At 38.4% G+C, this 17,619-nt stretch overlaps 1 protein-coding gene across 1 annotated transcript in view; it reads right to left on the bottom strand.

Annotated features, from left to right (window-relative positions):
• Window positions 1–7,696: 7,696 nt before the first annotated feature.
• Window positions 7,697–17,619, bottom strand: part of LOC137049054 (zinc finger protein 721-like) — a 54,144-nt gene continuing 44,221 nt past the window's right edge. The window contains exon 7 of the mRNA XM_067427446.1: window positions 7,697–10,284. Within this exon, the coding sequence (XP_067283547.1) occupies window positions 8,714–10,284 (1,571 nt within the window). The 3' untranslated portion in view covers window positions 7,697–8,713. The remainder of the gene's footprint in view (window positions 10,285–17,619) is intronic.

Raw genomic sequence — 17,619 nt, 5'->3', positions numbered from 1 at the left:
TAAATGCATTTGGGGGTGTGGTCCTGGTCAGCACAATCTCCTGAACTCCAAACTGAATATCAGAATGGGAAAGAAAGGTGATTTAAGCAATTTTTTGTTGGTGCCAGGCGGGCTGGTCTGAGTATTTCACTATCTGCTCAGTTACTGGGATTTTCACGCACGACCATTTAAAGAATGGTCAGAGGAGAATGGGCCAACTGATTCAAGATGATAGAACAGCAACTTTGACTGAAATAACTACTTGTTACAACTGAGGTATGCAGCAAAGCATTTGTGAAGCCACAACATGCACAACCTTGAGGCAGATGGGCTACAACAGCAGAAGACCCCACCGGGTACCACTCATCTCCACTACAAATAGGAAAAAGAGGCTACAATTTGCACAAGCTCACCAAAATTGCACATTTGAAGACTGGACAAATGTTACCTGGTCTGATGAGTGCCAATTGGGCATTGTTTAAATGCCACGGCCTACCTGAGCAATGTTTCTGACCATGTCCATCCCTTTAGGACCACCATGTACCCATCCTCTGATGGCTACTTCCAGCAGGATAATGCACCATGTCACAAAGCTTGAATCATTTCAAATTGGTTTGAGTTCACTGTACTAAAATGGCCCCCACAGTCACCAGATCTCAACCCAATAGAGCATCTTTGGGATGTGATGGAATGGGAGCTTCAGGCCCTGGATGTGTATCCCACAAATCTCCATCAACTGCAAGATGCTATCCTATCAATATGGGCCAACATTTCTAAAGAATGCTTTCAGCACCTTGTTGAATCAATGCCACGTAGAATTAAGGCGGTTCTGAAGGCAAAAGGGGGTCAAACACAGTATTAGTATGGTGTTCCTAATAATCCTTTAGGTGAGTGTATATATATATATATATATATATATATATATATATATATATATATATATATATATATATATATATATATATATATATATATATATAAATAATGTATGCATAGCTTGACATTAACACCCGCCAAATGCGGGGAGATTTCAGCTGTGACGGGTACGGCAGCCACTCCCACGAGCCACTTCGGCAGGTTATGATATGCCAAGACCGTCGTATCACAAAAATTAGCTACAATTTAACTACAATTGTTTATCAATTAACTTGCAGTTAGTGAAGGCGAGATAGGCAGAATCGCACTGAATGACATTCAACAAAAGCCTTCTCTCTCTCTCTCTCTCTCTCTCTCTCTCTCTCTCTCTCTCTCTCGTGTGTTCCCTGTTGCACACGTGATCAGTTCTCCTTGCTCCAGAATAGTCAAATACATGCGCACAGATGTCAAGCTGCAAAATGTCCATCGCATGGGGTATCTTGCATGAACACAGTCGGTTATGGCTTAAGTGTACGTAAACAGGTGGGTATTAACTGGATGTGTCAGAATATTACGTCCATGCATTCAGCAGCCCAATTAAATACCCGTCTGTCATTAATGTTAGCTAATCAAAAAACTATGTTTAAATAAATGTGTACATATTAAATAAATTATTATTTAATTTTAAATGTATTAGTATCAAATTTTTTATTTTATTATTGTTTTTGTAATTTGCCTATTTGTTTTTTTATATAGCCTAACTAAAATAACTCATACAGTGCTCGACATTAACGCTTGTTCGGGACAAGTGGATTTTTTGAAGGGACAAGTGAAAGAGAATTTTACTTGCCCGACGGACAAGAGCCTGATTAACACAAAAAAATACCTAGCGAATCACCAAAATGCAAGAATGATTGTGCATTAATTTAGTGTACGTGGCGATCGATAGTGGATGATAATGTATAATAAACTGACGATAACAAGGTCGTGCTGTTGACGCTCGTGTAACCTCTCGAGGAGAAATCACAACACTAGAGCGAAAACTGTTTTTCTGAATACCATCACGACTGAAAATGACAAATAATAAGTAATAATAAACAAGTAATTAACATTCACTTACATTAACAGTTACTTAAAGTCACTTACATTTTAGATTTGAGTGTTTTTGTTTTATTTCAGCAGCGAAAATCGTTCACAGCAACAAGTGTGTTTCTGAATGATTCAGCGTTTGAATGAATGACTCAATGACTCACTCATTAAGACCTGCTGCCACCTATTGGAGGTTTAGTTTCATGTTTAAACATACTTTCCAACATTTGTTATTTGTCTATTCAAAACTACAAATCTCATAATTTTTTTTAATGCAGTTGTAATTTTTCAGTGTAAATTATTTAATTTGATTGGTAACAGCCCCTATAGTGTCTTATTTTAATTTAATGTATTGATCAAATGTAACAATATAAAATGAAACCTGAAGCATAGCATTTAAATATTTAATAAGATTTGGTGGGGAAATGGCCTTTATAAAAGGTACAAAGATCACAAATTTGAAATGATTCAATAATAAAAAAATTAAAAATAACAAATATGCAGATGCAAATATGTCCAAGTTGATTGAACACTGGTGAGAATATTGCTTCAGAATAAATTATATTTACAACACACACAAAAAAAAAATCAAACTTTTTTTCACGGACAAGCAAATTTTCTACTCGGACAAGTGAATGAATGATTTACTTGTCTAAAGGACAAGTACATGAACATGCTTTATGCCGAGCCCTGTCATATTACATTTCTCATTTTAGCCTATCATATTGCCCACCCCTTGCCCACCTTCACATACCAGCTGATATGCAATGTAGTCTTGATTTGGGGGTCACTGCATTTGAAAGGGTTTTAAATCTTCTAAGTCAGGTAAAATTACTCAAAGTCAAGTAATTTAAGCATGCCAAAGTCGACTTTAAACATATACAATGTAATTTCCAAACATCAAAATTGTGGCCAGTGAAAATGCTTTGGAAAACCACTAGCCACAGTGGCTGGTGAGCAAAAAAGTTACTGTCAAGCCCTATATATATATATATATATATATATATATATATATATATATATATATATATATATATATATTAACGTGTGCTCTCTCTCTCTCTCTCTCTCGTCCTCTCTCTCTCGTGTGCTCCTGGTCACAAAACAGCCAGGAGGCAAAGCACGCAAACTGTAATATAGCCAATTTATTTTTTCTCAGTTACAAAACCGAGCCTGAACCAACCTGAGGCTGTTCGCTAAACATTAGCCCGAACCCGACCCAAAACCTGCAAGTTTTTCGGGAGAAAAATCTTTCATCACAAAAATAGCAGAGTATGCAGAATGAGCTGATGCAGAGAAAGTGCATGGTGCAATTTGTCCTCAAAATTACATGCTTTATATTAAGGGCTTCAATTCAACTGGAAATAGTTATCCTGTATAGTTTAAAGCAGCTTGCCCGCTTGTACCTGACAGACCGATAAATAGCCTACACTGTTTTTAATCCATTTGAGATGTGGTGCTTTACTCAGTGCATAACTTACATTTCACAGGTATATTCTCTATCTGTAAATGTTAAAAAAAATCATTCAAATACAAACCCAATTCCGAAAAAGTTGGTACATTGTACAAATTGTGATTAAAATAGGAATGCAATCATTTACAAATCTCATAAACTTATATTTTATTTAAAATAGAATCTAGATAACATATCAAAAGTTGAAAGTGAGACATTTTGAAATGTCATGCCAAATATTGGTTCATTTTGGATTTCATTAGAGCTACACATTCCAAAAAAATTTGGACAGGTAGCAATAAGTGGCCGGAAAAGTTAAATGTACATATAAGGAACAGCTGGAGGACCAATTTGCAACTTATTAGGTCAATTGGCAATATGAATGGTTATAAAAAGAGCCTCTCAGAGTGGCAGTGTCTCTAAGAACTCAAGATGGCAAGAGGATCACCAATTCCCCCAATGCTGCGGGGAAAAAATGTGGAGAAATATCAGAAAGCAGTTTCACAGAGACAAATTGCAAATAATTTGAAGTAATCATCTACTGTGCGTAATAGCATCCAAAAATTTAGAGAATCTGGAACAATCTCTGTGCGTAAGTGTCAATGTGGGGTTGCATGAGTGCGTGTGGCATGGGCAGCTTATACATCGGGAAAGGCACCATCAATGCTGAAAGGTATATCCAAGTTCTATAACATTATGCTCCCATCCAGACGTTGTCTCTTTCAGGGAAGGCCTTGCATTTTCCAACATGACAATGCCAGACCACATACTGCATCAATTACAACATTATGGCTGCATAGAAGGAGGATCTGGGTACTGAAATGGCCAGCCTGCAGTCCAGATCTTTTCAACATTCCTTTTCCTAAACTTGAGAAACTTGTCTCCTTAGTCCCCAAATGTTTGCAGACTGAGATGTGTTGATGCCATGAAATTTAAAATCAACTTATTTTTCCCTTAAAATTATATATTTTCTCAGTTTGAACATTTGATATGTCATCTGTGTTGTATTCTGATTAAAATAGTATATGTAGTATATATAATAGTATTCGCATATGTGGAATTTTAAACCTAAAAGTAAGTATATTTTTATGAAAGTGACCATTTTAATGGGGTAATATATAAATATAGGTTAATATGCTTTTACTTTATTTTAATTTTTAGTTTAGTGAATTTAAAAACAAAATTATGAATTTTTTAGTTTTTATATCGTAAACCCCCAATTTGCACATAATTTGCATAGCCTTTAATATCAACATTATTTAGGACATCAATGGGCAGGATGTGAAATTAAAAAAATATTTAATACAGATTTCCCCCCACCATATATACCGTGTATCGCCAATCAACCAAAAAATACGATTTCTTTGGGGGTTAGATCACCCAGCCTTATAAAGCATTTTGATTTACCATTGTTTATGAAATGTGATATATAAATAAACTTGCCTTGCATATTTAACCTCACAACTGTAGCCTACTAAATGTTGACTTTTTACTGAATGGTTTGCTTTATTTCTAATTGGATAGCTTCCTATACCTTTTACTAATACTTTTATAATGGCTATTATTGATTATTTAAACTGACTTTAAATAAAAAGAGAGTTGTGTGTGTCATATTTATGTTACAGTGAAGATAAGTACGAGGACATATTCACATACTGCCTGAACCACATATTGATAGGTTGAGTTTTACATTTCATTTTGTTATAAATATACATGCAGTGAAGATAATCAATGTATGCTTTGCCTGGACCACATATATGTGGCTATTTAAGATTCTTAAAATGAAAATGAAGAGGCAGAGTGGCATTTTAAAACAATTTGCTTTATTGTTGTCTAAGATATACATACAGATAACCGCAAGTAGCCACAGTGAATCAAGAATGCTGTTCCATTTGCAGAATTACTGGACTGTGTCCTTCTGTCCTCAGGAGTTCGTTCACCTGAATTGAACTTGCAAGTCCATACAACCGAAGTAAAACTCAAGCATTCAGAGAAAAAATAAACTATATAGCCAAAAGTTTTGGGATGCCTGCCTTTAAATGCACATGAACTTCTCGGACTCTTCTGGGAAGGCTTTCTACAAGGTTTATGAGATTTTTTTAATCTTTCTTCTAGAAGCACATTTGTGAGGTTAGACACTGATGTTAGGAGTTCTATCGGGTTGAGTTCCGGACTCTGTGCAGGCCAGTCAAGTTCCTCCACACCAAGCTCACTCAACTATGTCTTTATAGACCTTGCTTTGTGCACTTGTCTAGTCATGTTGGAAGAGGAAGGGGTCTTTACCTTTTGGCAGGTGTAAGCCTTCTCTCCACTGTGAATTATCATGTGGCCTTTAAGATGCCCTTTTAGAGTGAAGCTCTGTCCACACTGTTGGCAGGTGTGAAGCCTTGTTTATACTCGATGCGTCCACATGAGCGCGAGGGTGCGTGCGGCAAAAATTACGTCAACGCGGAGGGGACGGTTGTGCGCGTTGGGTCCGCAAGACCCCATTTCGCCTGGCGGTGTGCAGCGCATTTTTTGTACGAGTTCTCGGCGAATCTAGCGGAGCATGACGTTTCATCCAGGCAGATCTCACGAAAATGCGTATAAATATTATGTAGTGGAATGTACAGTATTGTTCAAAATAATAGCAGTAAAATGTGACTAACCAGAATAATCAAGGTTTTTCATATATTTTTTTATTGCTACGTGGCAAACAAGTTACCAGTAGGTCCAGTAGATTCTCAGAAAACAAATGAGACCCAGCATTCATGATATGCACGCTCTTAAGGCTGTGCAATTGGGCAATTAGTTGAATTAGTTGAAAGGGGTGTGTTCAAAAAAATAGCAGTGTGGCATTCAATCACTGAGGTCATCAATTTTGTGAAGAAACAGGTGTGAATCAGGTGGCCCCTATTTAAGGATGAAGCCAACACTTGTTGAACATGCATTTGAAAGCTGAGGAAAATGGGTCGTTCAAGACATTGTTCAGAAGAACAGCGTACTTTGATTAAAAAGTTGATTAGAGAGGGGAAAACCTATAAAGAGGTGCAAAAAATGATAGGCTGTTCAGCTAAAATGATCTCCAATGCCTTAAAATGGAGAGCAAAACCAGAGAGACGTGGAAGAAAACGGAAGACAACCATCAAAATGGATAGAAGAATAACCAGAATGGCAAAGGCTCAGCCAATGATCACCTCCAGGATGATCAAAGACAGTCTGGAGTTACCTGTAAGTACTGTGACAGTTAGAAGACGTCTGTGTGAAGCTAATCTATTTTCAAGAATCCCCCGCAAAGTCCCTCTGTTAAAAAAAAGGCATGTGCAGAAGAGGTTACAATTTGCCAAAGAACACATCAACTGGCCTAAAGAGAAATGGAGGAACATTTTGTGGACTGATGAGAGTAAAATTGTTCTTTTTGGGTCCAAGGGCCACAGGCAGTTTGTGAGACGACCCCCAAACTCTGAATTCAAGCCACAGTACACAGTGAAGACAGTGAAGCATGGAGGTGCAAGCATCATGATATGGGCATGTTTCTCCTACTATGGTGTTGGGCCTATTTATCGCATACCAGGGATCATGGATCAGTTTGCATATGTTAAAATACTTGAAGAGGTCATGTTGCCCTATGCTGAAGAGGACATGCCCTTGAAACGGTTGTTTCAACAAGACAATGACCCAAAACACACTAGTAAACGGGCAAAGTCTTGGTTCCAAACCAACAAAATTAATGTTATGGAGTGGCCAGCCCAATCTCCAGACCTTAATCCAATTGAGAACTTTTGGGGTGATATCAAAAATGCTGTTTCTGAAGCAAAACCAAGAAATGTGAATGAATTGTGGAATGTTGTTAAAGAATCATGGAGTGGAATAACAGCTGAGAGGTGCCACAAGTTGGTTGACTCCATGCCACACAGATGTCAAGCAGTTTTAAAAAACTGTGGTCATACAACTAAATATTAGTTTAGTGATTCACAGGATTGCTAAATCCCAGAAGAAAAAAAAAAGTTTGTACAAAATAGTTTTGAGTTTGTACAGTCAAAGGTAGACACTGCTATTTTTTTGAACACACCCCTTTCAACTAATTGCCCAATTGCACAGCCTTAAGAGCGTGCATATCATGAATGCTGGGTCTCATTTGTTTTCTGACAATCTACTGAACCTACTGGTAACTTGTTTGCCACGTAGCAATAAAAAAATATACTAAAAACCTTGATTATTCTGGTTAGTCACATTGTACTGCTATTATTTTGAACAATACTGTATATGCCAAAACTCATTTTGGCGTGCCTATGCTATGCTGTTTTTCACGTGCATATGATACACATTTTATGACGTATTATACATACAAACCCCCCACCCCACCACCCTAATCCTACCCAAGCGCGTCATATATACGCCATAAAATGCGTATCATATGCATGCCAAAATGAGTTTTGGCATAAACATTCCATGACATTACACTCTAGTACTATTTATACGCATTTACATGTGATCGGGTTGTCTCATCACACCGGCCCCCAGTTTGCACACAAATTAGGTGCTTATATTTACTAAATGAGCCTACAAAAGCAGAAATAAGCCATTTTAAATAAAGATCCATGTTTAATCATATAAATAAATAAATAAAGTAAATCACGACACTAAAGTTTAGTGAAATTATGAAATATTTAAAGCTACACTGTGATATTTTCCCCCATCTAGCGGTGAAAAGGTTTATGACCATCCAGTGAATAATAGTTTCTGTTCCTCTCAATTCTGATTTCGTTTTAACTCCTACGGTGGCCGATTTAGTGCAAGATTAACATGGAAATCCCCCTCTTCACATTCGACATGGTGCGCCATTGAGTGTTAAAACGCGAAAGGCGAAGCTTGAATTTACGGGTGTGTCCCTCTTTGGCTAATGTACTTTCAAGATGGAGGAGCAACATGGCGACCAGCATTCGAACCCCTCACCCGTATGTATTTTCAACGGCATATTATATACTTACGAGAATACTTTATTACTTGCAAGAAGTAAATATACATTAATGAGCACATATATTTTTGAAAGAACTAAGTGTTTTTAACTAAGAATAAAAACTAAAAAAGTTACACAGTGTAGCTTTAAGAGATCATTAATTTAGTGCATATGTTCTCATGTCACAAGTAATAATATCAAGCCAAGATTTACTACCAATAGTTTTACACGATTCTTTTGTAGTGTGGTTTTTGGTGAAATGTACTAAAATAAATATCACCTGTGTACATTTAGCCCACTTCTTCTCAACGCTTTTTCCTGTTGGTTTATAGAACAATTACTCCGAGTCGCCCTTTCGTTATTCCGTCGTTTCAAAGAATACCACAACGGCAAGCGCGTCAAGTATAAACGTCTCGTCCGTTTGGGGAGGAGCGCGGGCAGTCAGTGGAGGCTCGCACAGCGGAGCCAGGCGAAAGTATAAACAAGGCCTGAGGCTTCTCTCCAGTGTGAACACTCATGTGGGCTTTAAGTTTCGTTAGTTGACTGAAACTCTTTCCACACTGTTGGCAGGTGTAAGGCTTCTCTCTAGTGTGAATTTTAATGTGTTTCTCAAGGCTTCCTTTATGAATGAAAGACTTTCCACACTGTTGGCAGGTGTAAGGCTTCTCTCCAGTGTGTATTTTCATGTGTACCTCAAAGTTTCCTTTAAAAGCGAAACTCTTTCCACACTGTTGGCAAGTGTAAGGCTTCTCTCCAGTGTGTATTCTTATGTGTGCCTCAAAGTTTCCTTTATGAGTGAAACTCTTTCCACAGTGTTGGCAGATGAAAAGCTTCTCTCCAGTGTGAAATCTCATGTGGCTTTTAAAATGATTTTTTTGAGTGAAACTCTTTCCACATTGTTGGCAGGTAAGAGGATTCTCTCCAGTGTGAAGTCTCATGTGGATTTTAAGATGGTCTTTTCGAGTGAAACTCTTTCCACACTGTTGGCAGTTGAAAGGCTTCTCTCCAGTGTGAACAATCATGTGGGCTTTAAGTTGCGTTAGTTGAATGAAACTCTTTCCACACTGTTGGCAGGTGTAAGGCTTCTCTCCAGTGTGAATTTTAATGTGTCTCTCAAGGGTTCCTTTATCAGTGAAACTCTTTCCACACTGTTGGCAGGTGTAAGGCTTCTCTCCGGTGTGAATTCTCATGTGGACTTTAATATGTTCTTTTTGAGTGAAGCTCTTTCCACACTGTGGGCAGGTGTAAGGCTTCTCTCCAGTGTGTATTCTCAAGTGTACCTCAAAGTTTCCTTTATAAGTGAAACACTTTCCACAGTGTTGGCAGGTGTAAGGCTTCTCTCCAGTGTGTATTCTCATGTGTAACTCAAAGTGTCCTTTATAAGTGAAACTCTTTCCACACTGTTGGCAGGTGAAAAGCTTCTCTCCAGTGTGAAATCTCATGTGGCTTTTAAAATGATTTTTTCGAGTGAAACTCTTTCCACATTGTTGGCAGGTGTGAGGATTCTCTCCATTGTGAAGTGTCAAGTGGATTTTAAGCTGGTCTTTTCGAGTGAAACTCTTTCCACACTGTTGGCAGTTGAAAGGCTTCTCTCCAGTGTGAATTCTCATGTGTTGATCAAGGTTTCCTTTAAGAGTGAAACTCTTTCCACACTGTTGGCAGGTGTTAGGCTTCTCTCCAGTGTGAACTCTCATGTGAGCGGTGAGGTTTCTCATTTGAATGAAACTCTTTCCACATTGTTGGCAGGTGTGAGGCTTCTCTCTAGTGTGAATTTCCCTTTGGCCTTTAAGGTGTTGTTTTTCCATTAAACGCTTTCCAGGCTTTTGAGTGATTTTTTGTAAAGAAATCTTTTCAGTCTGTGAGCAACTAAAAGATTTTTCTCCAGCTATAAAATCATGATGTTGCCCATACAGATCTTTCTCTTCAGTTTTATATAGTTCTTGACTCTCCACTTTCAGTGCCTTCAGATCTAAGAGAGACAAACAAGTTAACCCCAGTTTAATGGCACAAAAACAACAAAGACATTAAAACAGTCAAGGCCTCAAAACAAGGAACATGTATGCTACATCCTATACCCAGTACGCTACAGAAAGAGGGGCTACATTTCAGGAAAATGTACAAACTCTTTTTTGTCATTTTTTGATTCTATATGTTTAGAACAATGCCACAGTTGTTATTGAAGTGGTTTGGAATCTAGGGCTTTGCGATTTGGGGAAAATATCTAATTTAATTTTGTGAAGTCAATCTTCAGCTGCACACCCTCCAAGTTCAAGGAGTACAGCATGCTGTAGGAGTCAAATGTAAGAATCAGTGTCAACCACTAGATGGCAGTTTGCACCAGTGGTGTAAGTGGGGTCACTTGTAAAATCATGATATTAAACTTCCTGCAGGTTGTATCAGTAGGTGTAGAGGTCTGCTACCTGGGTCGGGCACTGGTTTGTAACTAAGAAAAAATAAATCGGCTATATTATAGTTTGGGTGCTTTGCCTGTTTGCTGCGTTATGTGACCAAGAGCACACATGCACAGATTAAACACGCGCGCACACACACACACACACTACTTTTCTCAGTTTTATTCATAATGGAAATATGAAATGTGCCATAGTTTTAGTGCAAGATTGCTGCTAAAACTGGAAAACAAACACTTTTGCTAGCGCTAGTGTATAGTTTGTGCCAGATTGAATGCTAGATTTTATTGTGTTGCTATTTGTGTTTAGGCTGTCTTTGGTTCTATTCACTATCTTCAGCCTTTTTTATAATATTCAGAGCTGCAAACTCTGAAAAATCGCCAGTTTTCTTGGTCAATTGGGTCATTTACGAGAATCGCGTAGAGGGGTGTGTGTGTGTGTGTGGGGGGGGGGGGTCGCAGGTCCTAGACTAGACATGCGAAACATTATTGGATAATTCTTATAACTGACATTTGTTTGGGCCAATCGAAATCTTAGCTCACTTGCGTCAGAATCTTGAAGCACACACAGCGTCAACTGTAATAAAGTTTATTTTCATCCCCCGCACGTTTACTGGGTCTCCCCCATCCTAGTCGACCCGCTCCGAGCGGGATTCGAACCGGCGTTACCTGCGCGAGGGCGGGACAGTTAACAGGGATGCTAAAGACAGCTTTCTCTACCTCGATTGATTGCGCGCTTCTTGAGGTCACGGGCAAGTGTATTTATACATAGAAACCTAAGTGAATACATCAAGATTTAAATTCAAAGACAAAAAATAATCTATGCATGACCTGTCATTTTATTCGTATCTAAATATGAGGAGGGCGCTCTCACAGAAAGTCCAAAAGCGGATTCGTAGAAACTTCGAGCTGTCACGCTGGAACTGCAGCTGAAGGAAAATGATCATTATGTGTGTTTTTCAAGCCATCTCAATCCGCTTGTTAAGTTGTGACGTAAGGAACGCCGTTTCTGGATCCAAGCCTCAACTCGTTTTACTTGAGAATGCCATTGACGCCCGTTTAAGAGCGCTATTTATTCATATTAAACATCAAACGTTTAAAAAAGTTTAACATTTTAAATACTTACAGTCTACACAACAGTCTCGGTGCTCACAGTGTCACATACATTAATATTTTAACGATTTAAAAAAGATGAATCACTGTCTGGCCATCTGGAATTTTTCTACGGAGAAAAAGGTTATGATTATTGCTTTTTTTTGTAGTATTACACCACATTGTGTGTGTATATTATCACCGTTTGTAGTTTTTCTTGTGGTATAAGAGAGCGTTTGGACCCAGAAGCGCTGCCGCGTGACGTCAGTCTTAACAACCGTATAGGCTATTTTCAGTTCTGTACGGTTCTTGTTGTTTTTCTTTTAATCGTTAACACTCCAAAAAAATGTACTTCAGCATATGATCTAAAGCTTAACTATCCACAGTTTAGGATACCGTATTAAAAAATGTTTTAGATCATGTAATCATGGACAAACTGAACTCGACGTGACCATCCCTGAGGACAGCTAGGTGAGATTTTGATACAGCAAGAGAGAAGACATTGATGACATGCTTTTTCATTTATTTGGCAATAAAAGGAAATTGTGTAGGCCTCTTGCCATCTCTACAGCACGTATGTGGATTTTTAGCACACTGAAGAATTACCTTGCATTTATCAAACTGCCAACTAGCTTTAAGACTTGTTTATACTCCAAGTGTCCGCACGAGCGCAAGGTGCGTGCGGCAAAACAAACTCAACGCGGAGAGTGCAAAACCCCATTTCGCTTGGCGGTGTGCACGTCAAATTTGATAACTTCGCGTGTGGCTCCGCAACTGTAGAAGCACGAGTTCCAGGTGAATCTGGCCAAGCATGACATCTCATCCCTTAGTCTGCGTTTCGAGTATAAACCTCCCCAAATGGACGATGTGCGCGCAGTCAGGACGAGGAAAACAAAGAAGCATGCAAATGGAAATTATCACAGCCGGAAAAAATAGAGCTCTTTTTTTTTATTGTGTGATTGATTTATTGACAGGCCTAGTTCTTACCATAGATTCACAGCTTTAAACTCTGTAACAGCAGCCCATACATTTTAGTAAATTGACAAGTGCAAAGAAATAGATTTCGCTGTGTGGACAGTTTATTCAAATTCCTAACCACCTGTCTGTGCTTATAGGAAAGCAACTAAAAAAGTAAGAACCTTCTTAACTGGATATCGTTTGGAATAATTTCCTTGTGCATTGGAATGCTCTGAGGAATTCTGTGAATGGAAAGGGTTCTGGCTTGCATATATGACGTGGCCACTACTGGATTGTGGATTGCCTACCTGATATGTTGCAGAGTCTTGCCGTCTTGCACTGAACAATGTTGAATGCGGAGAAATCTTCATACCACTGGGATGAGGTTTGAATCACATAGTGCGTTCAAATGATTATGTTGCTCTGCAATCAACAATGATTTCAGTTTGCTAAATTCTGTGGTCTTGAAGTGGATCTCACTCTGTTCAGTAATTATCATTGCGTTACGGTTTCCTTATTGAAAGTGCTTTTAAAGGGAAAGTGCTTAAGTGCCAATGAGTGTCATTGGAAAAGTGAATGATGAAGAATTCACGAGTGCAAAGGACGATGCCAGTGATGTGGAGTGCAAATCAGTGCATGGCCATGCTGTTATTGTAAGACATAATAATAATAATAATTCCATTGCAGTATGGCTCTTTTGCTAAAACTTTTGAACAAGCCGTTAAAAAGAAAACAGACAAGCAAGAATCTCTTTAATAGCGCTTTGGTAAGCTTTATTGAGCATCAGGTACAGATTCTTTCTAATCCATTGTTGGAAGAGCTACAGAGTAGACAGACATCCTCTTTCTTTCATGCCAAAGCTAAGAATAAATCTACCAGTAAAGGGTTTGCAACTTTTGCAGCTGTTCATTCGGTTTCACGCCCGTTTCACACATACTCCTTCTGCAGTGCGTGTGTGGTGCGTATTTTTTCCCGTACCCATGTTAACGGAGTACAGCTTTCACACTGCACACGGATGCGGTCCGTCAGTCCGTTTCAGGTGCGTTGCGTCTGCAGCAGTGCACGGATTGTTTTCGTACCGAGTCTATTTTTTGCTGCACTGCTGCATTAAAGTGAAAGAACATTGTACGTATTAAAATAAACATGTACTGACTCGAAAATCTAGTAATTTCACCACAGATGCATCTCATTTAAAATATACTCGTTTCAAAGTCAACAAAAGCCAACAAATGGCTTTTTTTCTCAAGTAGGCTAAAGCAAGGAAACGACACCTTACCTGGCATTTAGGTTAAAAAAAAAAGGTGCCATAATGAATAGCACTCGTAGGCCTACTCTCTTGGAGGTGGAAAGCAAATTTACCTGCAGGATTTCTTTTAAAACGGTTTAAAAACGAAAGAAAAGACGAGAGTCGGCTGTTTTTGAATAGCTTATTTTAAGTTTCTAATTTAAAATCTTTGCCACATCTAATTTAAAATCAAAAACGTTGCCACAGGTACATTTTTCCAATGAGACCAGGCTGAAAATGAAACTAATTTAATAGCCTAATGTGACGTCTTGCATTTATACACAAATTTGGACAGACACCTGTCTAAAGAGTTTAGATACAAATAAAAACAGGATTTTATTTTATTCCTACCTAAAGAATGCATACTTATAAAAATATAAGAACAAAGTATGTTTTTTTTTTTTTTTAAATAGCTCTGGTTAGCCCAGCACACAATTAGTTTACACTGTTTAACCATTAAACACACACACACACACACTTAGAGGTGTTCAGTGTTTTCACTTCTTATCAATCAAATTGACAGTAAGAAGTAACTAAGTACTCGAGTAGTTTTTTCAACAAATACTTTTTTACTCTTACTCGAGTAAATTACAATTGTTACTTTTACTTGAGTAATTATCTCCCTAAGTACTTTTACTTAAGTACAGATTTTGGCTACTCTACCCACCTCTGGCAATGATTGCACGGAATGTTTTCTCCATCCCAGCATCGAGCGACTTATCCACAGCTGGATTTGTTAAAGAATGGAGAATGCAACTTAAACCTGGGACAGTGGACGATATTCTTTTCCTGCACAGTAACCTTAAGTGAAAGTAAATGCATAGGCAATGGCCTATAGGCTGTTTGTGGGCGACAGGCTCAGGTTGTATTTTTTCTTGTTTTTTGCATAAAGTTATCAGGTTCCATAGCCTATTTAGGTGCAGATGGTAGGCTACTTGAATGGCGCAAAACAAAGGGCACTTTAGTTTAATTAGCCCATTCATAACGCTGTTGTGATGTTAAAAGAGAGGTGCGCGATAAAAAATAAAGCACTATAATTTGAATAATTTTAGTGTGTGATTTATTGTGGGCACGGATAGGGTAACAGGCCAAACATTAACGGGTCTGGGCGGGTGTGGATTTAATTTTTGATATTATCATGGGTCGACTCTAATGCTAAACTTTGCGGGTACGGGCAGGTCTCCAAAAACGGCGGACCCTTGCAGAACTATGGCCTGGCCGATGGGCTACGAGGGATTTTGAAATGTTAATTATTAGTATTATAACCTTTATTTTACCAGGAAAAGACATTGAGATTAAGAATCTCTTTTAAAAGAGCGTCCTGGCCAAGAGTGACTGCAACATCTTAAATGGGTTTAACAGATTACATCCATCCATACATACATATGTACACACAACATCAACAAGCCAATGTTTCTGTCTCCAAATCATTGAACATCACTTTAAAAATGTCCAATGCAACCAGCTCCCTAAGATGCAATGTCAATTGCATGTCATTCGGTAACACTTTAGAATAAGGTTGTATTAGTTAACATTAGTTAATGCATTAGTTAACATGAACTAACCATGAAAAAACCCTCTGTTCAGCATTAGTTAACCTTAGTTAACATTAGTTAATAAAAATACAGATGTTCATGGTTTGCTCGTGTTAGTTTACTATAATGTTTACAAGATTTTAATAATGCATTAGTAAATATTGAAATTAACATTAACAAAGATAAATAAATCCTTTATAAGTACAGTTCATTATTAGTTCATGTCAACTAATGTAGTTAACTAATGAACCTTAATGTAAAGTGTTCCCAGTTATTCAAGCAGAGGGAGCAGCAAATTAGAATGCCCTTCAGATAGACAGAAGGAAGGATTTTTTACTGATGTACATAGGAAGATATGAAGGAATAAATATAAAAATGCAAGTGTTTTAGTCTACGGATGGAAAGCAGACCATCAAACCCGTGCATACAAGACAATTTAAGATTTGTTATGAACTTCAGTGCAACGTGATAAACAGCATTTAAAGCATGTAAACACTGTATTCATACCCACTGACCTTTTCCACATTTTGACATGTAACAACCACAATCAAACTGGGATTTTATGTGATGGACCAACAAAAAGTGGCACAATTGTGAAGTGGAAGGAAAATGATAAATAATGTCCAAACATTTTTACATAAATATCTTAAAAGTGTGGCAAGCATTTCGATTCAGTCCCCTTTACTCAGATAAGTGTAAGAAAGTGTAATAATCATCTCAGAAAAAAAAAAAATCTTCTGTCAGGCGCAGTTAAAGTAAAAACTGCTTGGGGCAATATACGCTGTGTCATTACTCCAACATTATCTTCATAACTTACGAAATAAAAAGTTTACCCCTCAGAAAAATTAACTTTCCTCTCTTGTCAACATCAGCACGGTGCATGCTCTCACGTCATGTAAGGACGCACACTTAAAAATAATCGGTCAGGTCGTTTACATGGTGAAAAAAAATGAATCACGAGTATGGAAGAGATTCAAGCTGTGCTGCTTTTGCTGGTTATGTATAGGTTTACTAAGAGGTAATTAACAACGACAGAAAAGAGCACTAATATGCAGATTCAGCAGCATGCAGCATATTCAGAAAGCTTGTAAAGCTAGATTTAAAATGACAATATTATTATCCGCTATTATGGACATTGCACGTGAGATGGCTGAGACGAACGCGCCATCAGACAGAGAGCAAGACTGATATTTACTGAACGCAGAACGAACCTCGCAAAAGACTTTTAAAAATGCCGGTTGAAATAAAATGCTAAACCAATCAGCATGTTCAGCGCCCAAGTCCCGCCCTCGAAAGTTCCTGAACTTTGAAAAAAGTACTACCTCGCGAGCAGGGCTGTTTGGAGGGAAAAATATTTACCCGGAACTTCATTTAGACCCTGGTTCCTGCGGTCTAAACACACCGAGTACCACCCAAAGTTCCTGGGTAAAGTTCCTGTGGTGGAAACAGCGTAATGAACACCAAAGAACTCACCAGACAGGTCAAGGATAAAGTTGTGGAGAAGGTTAAAGCAGGGCTAGGTTATAAATCAATATCCCAAGGCTTGAACATCTCAGGGAACACTGTACAATCCATTATCCAAAAATGGAAAGTGTATGGCACAACTGCAAACCTACCAAGACATGGCCGTCCACCTAAACTGACAGCCCGGGCAAGGAGAGCATTAATCAGAAGCAGTCAAGAAGCCCACGGTAACTCTAGAGGAGCTGCAGAGATCTACAGCTCAGGTAGGAGAATCTGTCCACAGGAATACTAGTCATGCACTCCAAAAATTTGGGACCGTATTCACAAAACATCTTAAGAATAAAAGTAGCTCCTAACTTGCATTTAGGAGAAACTCTTAAAAATAATGGGCATGAAGGCACTATTTTCAGGACTCCTACTTTTTTGCTCTAAGGCCATGTGTCCACCAAAGCATTTTTCCACGCTGCTGGCTGGCGTTTTCAATTGTTTTCAACGAGAGCGCCGCGTTTTTAGAACACCTGGAGCGCATCGAGACGCTGAGCGAGTATTTCACGCTCCAGTGCT

The sequence above is a fragment of the Pseudorasbora parva genome, chromosome 20, assembly GCF_024679245.1.
Source record: "Pseudorasbora parva isolate DD20220531a chromosome 20, ASM2467924v1, whole genome shotgun sequence".
Taxonomy (NCBI): domain Eukaryota; kingdom Metazoa; phylum Chordata; class Actinopteri; order Cypriniformes; family Gobionidae; genus Pseudorasbora; species Pseudorasbora parva.
This window is presented reverse-complemented; position numbering and strand designations above follow the sequence as displayed.